The sequence below is a fragment of the Panulirus ornatus genome, chromosome 42 (genome assembly GCF_036320965.1).
Source record: "Panulirus ornatus isolate Po-2019 chromosome 42, ASM3632096v1, whole genome shotgun sequence".
In the NCBI taxonomy this organism is placed as follows: domain Eukaryota; kingdom Metazoa; phylum Arthropoda; class Malacostraca; order Decapoda; family Palinuridae; genus Panulirus; species Panulirus ornatus.
The window spans coordinates 6591406-6602791 of NC_092265.1; the positions used below are offsets into that span (position 1 = coordinate 6591406).

Below are 11386 nucleotides of genomic sequence, written 5' to 3' on the forward strand. Positions count from 1 at the left end.
CTTCTCTGTTTTTTCTTTAGGAAAAGTCATGTTTTCCGATCGGTTTCGATTCCACATTCATTCCTCCGTTATCATAGGGGCAACCGCGAGTAATAAGGGATGAAACAACATATTGCCATTTACAACTGCGTTGGGCTTTGTAATGAGTGAGGAGTAAATGCTAACATAGTTTGTTCACACTTCTCTAGCCATACGTTGAACAATCAGCATCTTTCAACCTAAGCAGGCTAGAATGAGTAGACGATCGCGTCGCTTCCCAGTAGGTGTTCAAGCATGCTTGAACAAAAAGAGAGCAGTTCAGGTCAGTTCCCTCCCATAGTTTCTCAATCGTGCATTTCGAAACCTAAGATTCTGTAATTCGAATCCTGAGCTCTCTAACTCGTCTTGGTATATGTGTTCTTCTGTTTTGCAGGAACTGCGGCATCGCAGACGGATGAGGCCCATCGGCGCGGACCACAAACGCCATAGACCGAAAAGTGAGTTCTGTTGCGTCTCAATTAGACCAGCTGAATTCTGTTCCATCTCATCCCATTTCCCTGGCACTTTCTTTGGGTTAATATTTTTTTCTTCGTGTTTTCGTCCCTCTAATTGGAACTTTGTTTCTTTCTTTCTCTCGCTTGGTATATTCCCGTTCCTGTTGCACCACCTGTTACACTTGCGGCTGCCTTCCTTCCCCAACCTGTTACATCTCGGTTCCTGTTCTACTCGCCACCATGTCAAACGTACACCCTGGTCCACATATACTTGTTGTCACTCTTCTTCCTCACTTATTTCATAGGTTAGGTTTCCTTATAAATTCGTTATTTTCGTTCATTTTTTTCTGCTCAGAAGTATGGTGCCTGTATATAATATTTTTTGTCAGTTTATAACATTTTTAAATTTCGATTATGTACAATGTTGCTGGCTCGTATATCTGTGTTATAGGCATAGGCTTCTCTCGGAACATCTTATAGCCTAACTTTTTCAGCCCAACTCTCCCGCAGGTTGTCTTTTAGTCTTATACATTTTAAGTACTGTCTTTTAGTCTTATCCATTTCAAGTACGTAAGTCTAACCTTTAACCCTGCCCAACTTGAGTCATTTTAACTTCCACTCTGCAGTTTCCGCAGCCTAGCACTGTTAGTCTGATTTCTGTAACCCAGTTACATGTTTGTCTATTTTCTGTAACCCAGTTTCCATAGCTTAGTCTTCCATACCTCAGTTCCTCGCAGGCCAGCCCTATAACGACTGGTTTACCCTGCAGGGTCCACGACGGGAAACGGAACCCAAGTACAGTACAAATATCAAGAAGACCGCAAGTTCCGCCATCAAGGTGACCACTCACTTTACTTGGCGTCCAACGCAACGGGCACCAGCCTCGAGTTGGCTACTCAGGCCACCGCCAACGACAACCACAGTAAGAATCCATGGCTTTTACTCTGGTTTGCCTTCATACACTCGTGCCTCTGCTTAGGAATGCTTGTCTGGGATTCCAAGCTTCTCCCTTCTGTTGTCAAATAACTGGGGTGTAATGTTAACTTTGGTTGCGTCTTGTCCGTCATTTGCAACTGTTTTGGCTTTGGCTTAGCGTGGTTTAATTTTGTTTGTAGTTAGCTCCCTGAGCATGACGGTACGATCCTTAAACATGACGCACGACCCTCCAGCACGACGGTCCGATCCTTGAGCACAACGGTACTAAACTTGAGGATGACGTAACTATCCTTGGGCTGGCCTGTGACTGTATATTCTTAAGACTCTGGTCAAATGTCAGGCCATCACACCCAACGGTCCCGTTATCTTGGTCAAGGGTCGAACCGCCATGCTTAAGGTGTACTCAAGTCGTACTCAAGGGTCATGTCGTCACCTCAAAGGGTCAGATCTCATTTTTGATTCAGTCATGTCTGATCCTTTCATTTACGCCAGCTAGGTTTATCTAATCTACACCTCATCTTTGTATATAGACAACCCATCCGTGAGGAAATGATGTTGTTTTACATGTTAAACTCAGTTTTATATTACGAAAAAAATGGATTGAGATGTTCCAGGGTATAGGCCCAAGCCACTGCTTTTTATGTAATACCAAATAGTGATATGGTAACCTAGATTCCTTACAAAGACGCCGCTCGCAATGTTCAGTACTGAACCATCATTTCATTCATACGTTCATGTAAACATGGAAACAAGGTTTGCCTTGCAAAAGGCTGGTAGTAAAGATATTGCGTTTACCATTTACCAGTACTGTAAAGTGAATTTCATTTGGAGTGAGTGGTTTCAGTTTGTATCAATATGAAGCAACATCCAACAGCAATAAGCAGACGTAGGATTAGCATGCTTTTCCTCATGTAGTCCATTGATCTCGTAGTGTATACAGTTGAAGCACACTTCTTTGTGTCGCTATATTTGGTCCTGATGCGGAGCCCTGTTGTTTAGTTGTCTTGAGTGCGAAGATACGACTCTTGACAGCGACTATACGACCCCCAAGTATGATGATGTGACGGACCTGACTTCTAAGGGTTAGGTTAAAGGCCAAGTCCATAATACTCATGGGTCGCAACGTCGTGCTTGGCCCAGCCTTATTTTATTTTCCAAATGACGATATATTCATGTAATCTATTTTATGGTACATAATGAATATACGAAAACTGCTGTAGTTAAGCATGTGACTAGAAAGTCTTCGTGACACTGAAAAAAAAAATGCACAAGAAAACATTGATTGGCCATAAACTCACAAGGTAAATCAGGGGTAATTATGTTGGATATTCAGCAGGAATATTGTTCTTTGTCAGCGGCTTTTATACCAAGAAGAGCCAGGTAAAAATTAGGCGCATGACTACACATAATACTTAAAGAGTTAATTCATTATATCATGTTACAGCTAACGTTTTCTCCTAGAGCCAATATAAAAAGTGTTATTTAGTAAATACCCCAACCTGATCTATGAGGTAAAATATTTATTTTTTACCGAATGAACAGGAATTGAATATATACCAGATCCAAGATTAACTTAGCGGGCGCGTTTTTTCTATCGGACAGCCTGCTTCCGGATGCACTTCTTCGACCTCCTCACACCGATACCCGACGGCGAGGCGGTGGTGATCGAGACACATGATGGCGGACGCTTCCTCCAGGCCGACACCTCCGGCAACCTCTTCATCCAGGTAAGTCCACGCTGTCATCTACTGTCTGTCCCACTAAACAGTGACTGATTTAAATAAAGTTGTCATGCATAGTAATGAGTATGTGAGAGACAACTGGTTGTGTGAGTGGAGATGAGCGTTTCTCTAATCGACACGTTTTCTTTCTCAAGGTATCTTCACACACACACACACACACACACACACACGATGAGAGGTAATACTGCCACATTAACAGTGATTTGTATACATGGACTGACCTAAGAGAGGAAACTGGAACTGCAAACAGTATAAGATAATCTAAAAGAAAATGTGATACAAAAGGATGTATAAGACATGGGACCTCCAGTGTAAATACTTCAGTGTCTCATATATTGTTAATGTGTGTGTGTGTGTGTGTGTGTGTGTGTGTGTGTGTGTGTGTGTGTTACTGGACCCCGCCTTCTTGAGGTGAACCGAACTTTTTCGAAAAGTCACCATCGGCAAGGATGTATCATTAAGAGTACAGTCCCCTCAGTAAACTTGCCATTCCAAAAGAGTCTACATTTCCTTGCTGGTGGAAGCAGCGCAGCCTTGGGCTACGAGAACTTTTATAAAGGGCTTAGTCACCACTGGGACTCTTAGAAATTAGTCATGGGGTAGTATATATATATATATATATATATATATATATATATATATATATATATATATATATATATATATATATATGTATGTATGTATGTATGTATGTGTGTGTGTCATAGTTTATATGAGAACTGGCGAACAGGAACGGTGCGTACATGGGTATTCTGAGGCAGAACCGCAATATGTCAGGGATCACATCCGCCAGGCGCCGTAAGTCCTGGGGTAAACGTGCAGGTTGTGAGGCAACACTACAGCACACCACGTGTACATTAGTTTCAGCCTCCCAGACCAACCTCACCACAACAGGGCCACAGCTCACCATCCCCCTACTCGCTGTGCGACATTTTCAGACCTCCGGCCCTTGTCTCCCCACACGACAGTCCCCAAGACCCCACTCTGCACACCACAGTTCCAGCTCCCACTTCACCACATCGTAGTCTCAGGTCCTACCTCTCCACACCCACAGTCGCAGTCCCCACCTCCCTTAACCACAGTCCCACCTGCCCACACCCACATTCCCAGCCGTCTAGCCTACAACCTCAGCTTAACTTTCCTTATGCAGTGCTGTAACAGTAACACAACGGTAAAGCTGCACGCAGCTGCGTCATGTACCTCTGCGGGACTGATAACGGCTGGTGTGGGCAGAGGCCAGCACTAAACCCACACACGGCTTCCTCTTTCTAAATATTATAAGTACCCTTTATTTGCCTACTACTGTACTACGCACAAGTTCTATCTTTTGGCAAAGTCTCGTTGAGAGTATTCTTTATATATATATATATATATATATATATATATATATATATATATATATATATATATATATATAGAGAGAGAGAGAGAGAGAGAGAGAGAGAGAGAGAGAGAGAGAGAGAGAGAGAGAGAGATTGCTATTTAACTCTTCATCTATAAGTATTGATATCAGGACTTATTTGTATTACGACTCCAGATGTTACCCAAGTCCTCTTTCTGAAGCTGTGTTTCCCAAACTACTGGGAGCTTAATGTGGATACAAGCGGGGGGCCGTGAAGCCATGTGCTGAAAAGTACGGCTTTTACTTAAAAGACGTTCATGGGGAAAATCTGAGTCTACACCATTCCCTCTGATTGAACTTGTCACAGATCCTTGCAAAACTAAGATATAGCAGTCACCCTTACCCGTTCTCCATCCATCTCATCTCTCCTCAAACTTTTTGTACAGGTCATGGATGTCACAGACTCGTTGCTCGTCTCTCGCATTACTACTAACTGGCTGATCCTCAACAACACTAAAATATGTGAAAGAAAATATAACATTTATTGAAATGAAAACAAAGATAATATATATATATATACATACATATATATATATATATATATATATATATATATATATATATATATATATATATATATATATATATTTTTTTTTTTTTTTTTTCAAACTATTCGCCATTTCCCGCATTAGCGAGGTAGCGTTAAGAACAGAGGAATGGGCCTTTGAGGGAATATCCTTACCTGGCCCCGTTCTCTGTTCCTTTTGGAAAATTAAAAAAAATAATGAGAAGGGAGAATTTCCAGCCCCCCGCTCCCTCCCCTTTTAGTCGCCTTCTACGACACGCAGGGAATACGTGGGAAGTATTCTTTCTCCCCTATCCCCAGGGATATATATATATATATATATATATATATATATATATATATATATATATATATATATATGAAGGGGAAGGGTGAGGATTTCTGAAAACCAAAAGGGGGGTCGTGTTAAAAAAAAAATGTTTGGGAACCAGTTCTAAAGGCTCCTGCCGCCAAGTGCTGCTCTGCTTCAAGTAGTAGAGAAGACTAGACTTCATTGGAGAAATTCTGTAGCCTCGCCCTCACTTCGCTCGCTGTGCACCATCGAGTAGACGAGTCCGGTAAAACACACACACACACACACACACACACACACACACACTATATATATATATATATATATATATATATATATATATATATATATATATATATATATATATATATCAGAATTTCCTTATATTCGTACATCTGTGTACTTCATCAGCTTTATGCCCTCTTCTCTGTGCGTTTCTATCGTGTTTGGATTAGGCTAGTACCTGGACCTGTTTGTACAAAGGTGCTGTGTCCCACAGGCCGGAGGTGGCCAGAGCATCAGTGAGGTGGGGTCGGCCGACAACAAGTTCTTCATTATCTCCTCTGCTCGAGGCGATGACTCCTTCCAAATCAAGCACTTCGTAACAGGTCAGTGACATTTATGAAGGACGTTTGTTATACTTAGGTTACAGACCAAAGGTCCTGACGTCTTAGCAATGTCGGGACAGGTCCCTAGGCACCACATGTCACCAAAACTTGTCATTTCAAGTAAAGACCTCATCATTATATTTTACTCAAGACTCCCACATGTTTTTACGAATCCCCTTTGGCAGTGCAGGGCAACAACGCAGAGTACCTAGTATAAATCATCATTTTTCAGTGTCAACAATGGCGTCACATGTCACCTACGTATTCTTGGCTCTGTAAATCTTGTTCACTTGCATAGATTAACGTGGATCATTACCACTTAGTCTGGGTCACCACAGAATAGTACCACATAGCCAACACTACCAACAGACAACACTATTTACATAGGGCCATCTTACATCAGCGCCACCTACACTGGGCCACCACCTTACATAAATACCCACGTAGGCTTGGCCAGAGCGGATCAGTTCTACTTATAGCCATCGCATATCAGTATCACTGTACTTAAGCCACAACAAATGAGCGCCATTTATTCTGGGTCACCACAGATTAATTTGGTTTGGAGCACTAAAGATGAGTTACATCAAGTATTTTCATTATCCTCACAACTTACACAAAATCATTTCACTTGCCTCATAATCTGTCACTTTTATTAATAATGAAGATAGATTTATATACTGATATGATGCTATACCAAGTTCCAAGACATCCATATACCTTTAATTTCATATGAGATTGATAAGCTGATTCTTAAAGTACTCATCCAACTCAGAAAAGGTTGAGCGAAATACCGTGCATTCATCCAAACTCAAAAGTTTTATGTTTCCCTTTTGTTTAATGTTCCTTGACTGTTACCTATCCAAAGAAAGAATATATTTTCCTGAGTCTGCCAGACATTTTCATCTATGCCCCATAGCCCAAGACATCCACAACCACCCTTAATAACATGACATTCTCTTCCCCACAGGTCGTTTTCTCTCGGCGGGGGATGATGGAGTCAGCCTAATCTCCACGGAATTGAGTGTCTCGGACGGTACCCTATTTGAGATGTTCCCCTGCAGCAGCTCCTGATCCCTGACTTAAAACTTTCATAACGATACGGTTCAGAGCTTTGTCTGATGACGCAAGTTATGCTCAGGCAAGCGACAGGGTAATGGATAAAAAAATGGAATGATGAAAGGAAAGATGTGCTGGCGGAGTCATGGTGGACCCATGCTCATCCCAGAAGCAACTGAATGGTCGATTTAAGCGTTGTATGGTTATGACGACTATATGTGAATGATACCAGTAATACTGACATTATGCAATTAACTGAGGTTTGATAATGGCAGCTTTAGAATTGTTTTGATAGCAGCTTTATCATAAAGTGGCTAGAAAGGTAATGGAAAGTATGGAATTGTACTGGTGCTTGGAAATGATGGAGACAGCTACGTAACTTACGTTTAGTTGGCAGTTATGATAACCTCTGAAGGATCTCATCTGATTGAACTTTAAGTTGTATGATATTTTGATGTGTATGGACTGGTGTTTTTATATTACGTTATGATTACTCAGAATATTTTCACGTGTTTGATGTATGAATGTGTGATTGAGTGTCTATTTGTGATACAAATGTTTTCTGGTAAAAGTAGCACATTTTACATATATTCGTACTTATTCTAGTTTAGTCAAATATCAGTCAATTCTGGTTATTTTATCTGAAAAAACTAATCAGCATAATAAACATTGGATTGCTGGCAAGATAACCTATTTTACTGTCACTTTTCAGGCATTTTACTCATTACGCATTAATATGCATTTTACTCATTAGATTTTCCTAAGTTCTATACGTGTTTTGAATATGAGGTTCAGTCGACAAAACCGGTGATATGCTGACAACACTTTCATAGAGGTATGTTGGATTTAATGGCATCAACAATTACATGATCATAAAACCAGAATCTGTGCTATAAATGTTAATCTCCGGATGAATATTTTAACGTCTCATGCTAGGTCAATGTTTGTTAAATCTCCCATAATATGCCATCATGAATCTAGAATCTAAAATATCACTATCATAAATTCAACATCGCAATTTCTAAAGTTGTACATATGACTATGTAAATAATATTTATAGAATATTTATCTTCCACTGTGTATATAATAATAAAACATTTACAAGGAATTGTTTTTATAGTCCATGCCTGATGCTATAGAAAAGTTTGTCCTTAAAAGTTTAGGAAAGGCAAGTTACAGAATATTAGGGTGGATACAGAATTGTTGATCTCAGGAAACAGAATTGGATTCGGCTTTATTCCATTACATACAGTATGTACTAAATAGTAACAATGCTGGGCTAAAAGCTAAACCACTGATAGGACGGGCTCCTAAGAATGCTTGTGGTCAGAAATGGTGCTCCTTTGTTTCTAAAGTACTTCTGATATTAAACAATAATTGCAGAAAACATCAAATCTTGCAGTTCCTTGTGCAATTAACTGATGCTCAAAACGGTATATGATATCAAACTGCTAGGCAGATATAAAGGAATAATTATAGCCACGGTATCCTGCACTTGATGGTAACTCAGCTAGCAATATGTGTATACAAGACAGCGATATTGTGAAATAACAATCGCTGTTCCTGAAAGTGGAGCAGCTGGTTGGGTAAAGTGATTAATATGTTACTGGAGAGATAAGTTAAACCACCGTCTTACAGTTGGTTACGACGCTGAGGATGGGGTGAACTAATGAACTACTTCACTATTTTTACACATGGGCGTGACTGAAGATGGTTTGTGCAGTATATCAAGCCACTAATGTTCCAGTTAGATGCGATACTGTTTGTTACGTAGTTTCACTTTTCGTTCCTCAATGTTCGTAGTCAGTGTCCCAATATTTTCAAAATAAAGTCGGTTGTTCCGCCAGCGCGGTATAAACTTGCCCCACCAGAATCTCCCGGATACACGACAAGGGTGGCGACGATGTTAATTATAATTATGGCCCATAGGGTTCTGACAGTGGAGAACGAGGATTAAATAGAGAATTCCTGCAGCGGGTGGAAACCGCCATGTTTCGGCGGGACCTGACGACATTGGACGACCAACATTGAGAGTTCCTCGCGGCCTTGTCGACTCCATTCGTCAGAAAGTGCCAGAAGACAAGCTAAGTACCAAGACATATGCAGATTTGAAGAACATAATGAAGGAACACCAAAATAAAGTTTTATTGTAGAACGGGAGATTTTTTATGTAAGGAACAAGTTGCCAGGTGAGACTATTCCTTAAATATATGGCGGTAATTGAAGTGAAGGCGTGACAGAAATATGACCGCACAAGCGAGGTCTGGATACAGTTATGGTCTCTTCATGCGGCGATTGGAGCTCTCAACAGAAGCTGGACGTCTACGTGGAATTTAAGAATAATTATTCCACTGTTACAAGATAGGGTTCTAGAGGACATCCTGGGTTGGTGTGTATTGTGATCTAGCTTAGATGGTCACATACATCGCTCCAAAATTAACCATTTCAGCACGTTTATTTGGATTGTTCTGAGTACGAGACATATGTATTGGTAAATATGTACTGCAAATGGCCCAGATGTGGTACACACTACTGTTAGTACATCAAAAAAATATCTGAACTTTCTCTGATGTTTGCTACTTGTGATCTTATAGAGGAGGTGGTGACGCTGTAAAATTAACATGTTTCCTGAAGAGATATGGTACACGTCACAACCAAACACCTCCGTTTCATCCACCATCAGTTGGGCAGGTTGAGCGAATGGTACACGTAGGCTTTGAAGATGTCACTGAAGAAACGAGAAGGTATCGACCGCTCTCTGACAGATACGGTGACACGTTTTCCTGTCCACCTATCGGAACACTCCTCATGGTGCCACACACCGCACTCCTGCTGGCCTGTTTTTTCAAGTAAGCACCCTGAACATGATTGACAATGCTGAAACCAAGTGTGAATGAGCAGGTCACAAAGTCACAACAGCAACAGAAGGACGTCTCAATCATGACGCTCGTACTCTTCGAGAATTCTTCATCAGGTGACCAGGTGTTTGTGACCACAAAAGGGGAAACGGGCATTGTTGTGGTACTTCTAGGGCCACCGTAGTACTACGTAGACGTGAGTTAAGCTATTTGGTGAAGTGTTCACCGCATAACGGCGAATCATACTAAGGATGGGGTAAACTAACTTAAAGGGCCTGCCGTCCGACTACCTCTACAACTTCTACCATTACTGCAGATCAAACGCTCAGCAGTACGGCAGCAGTTAAGTGTGCCAACGAATCCTTGAAGCTGTCAGTGTAACGTCTACAACGGCTGCAAATCATACCCTTCCAGTAATGATCGTACTCGTCATCATTGTAACATTTAACTTATCTTGGAAACCTCACAATTATAGAAGTGGATAAGTCTGCCTTTAGGAAACTGGGAGTCCTGTGTAGAAGTCGAAGTTTCTTTTCTGAATAGCTGTTCCGTTTATGCAAAAACTTGATCCGTCCTTGTTTGGAGTACTGCTTTCACATCTGGGATGAGTCTAGCTCTGCATCCTTAATAAACAAAGTTGAGATTAAAGTTGTGTGTCTTAACAACTCTCCCAGGTTAATCTCATAATTTGACCCTCTTACCCTACGCCGCAATTTTGGCTCACTTTCTTATGCTGGTATTATTTTGGTGCCCCCGAGAGTTGGCTGCTTGTCCCCCACCATTAGTTAGAACACTTGTTTAATACTCGGCAGGCTATTGTGTCACATGATAACCGTGTTGCCGTTGGCAACTCAAGGATGGACCGCTTTGATAACTTTCCCTACACCTTGAAGCTTTGGAACTCCCCCCCCCCCCCCATGTCTTTCCCAACACCTCTTTATTGACAGGTTTTTATCTTTCTCCAGAATCCTTAAACAGTTCTCTCTCTCTCTCTCTCTCTCTCTCTCTCTCTCTCTCTCTCTCTCTCTCTCTCTCTCTCTCTCTCTCTCTCTCTCTCTCATTGATCCTCATTATATCTCAGCTGAAGCCCGGCCTTGAAAAGGACTTTTGTCCCGGACGTAACGAGCCTTCAACATGAATAGAAAAATACGCCACTGTCGCTACTGCTGGGGATGGTACACCATACTAAAGTAGGTGTTTAAGGGCATGACTCTAGGGACAAATTTAGATTTACCACGGTTACTAATGCTGGACATTGCGCTGTTGATGAAGTAACGTAGGCGTCGATTTAGAGGGTCGTAAGACGTGAAGTTTTTGTTGTGAAACGTGTCATATTCCAGTAAACTCACCATACCCCTAATTTATGAAAAGAATTTTCGGTTGCTTAGAGATTGTGTTGTTATCCCCCTTTCTTGGTAGGGGAAACAGTATTTGCTCTGCACTTTACTATGACATTATAAGTGCGCTTCTGTGATACAAAAGCTAGTTTGCTT

The 11386-nt window shown here is 41.2% G+C and overlaps 1 protein-coding gene across 1 annotated transcript in view; it reads left to right on the forward strand.

Annotated features, from left to right (window-relative positions):
* Positions 1–8143, forward strand: part of LOC139761879 (uncharacterized) — a 28283-nt gene extending 20140 nt beyond the window's left edge. The window contains exons 3-7 of the mRNA XM_071686455.1: positions 413–476; positions 1243–1395; positions 3012–3136; positions 5871–5979; positions 6947–8143. Coding sequence (XP_071542556.1) covers positions 413–476; positions 1243–1395; positions 3012–3136; positions 5871–5979; positions 6947–7050 — 555 coding nt within the window. The 3' untranslated portion in view covers positions 7051–8143. The remainder of the gene's footprint in view (positions 1–412; positions 477–1242; positions 1396–3011; positions 3137–5870; positions 5980–6946) is intronic.
* The last annotated feature ends 3243 nt before the right edge of the window (positions 8144–11386 follow it).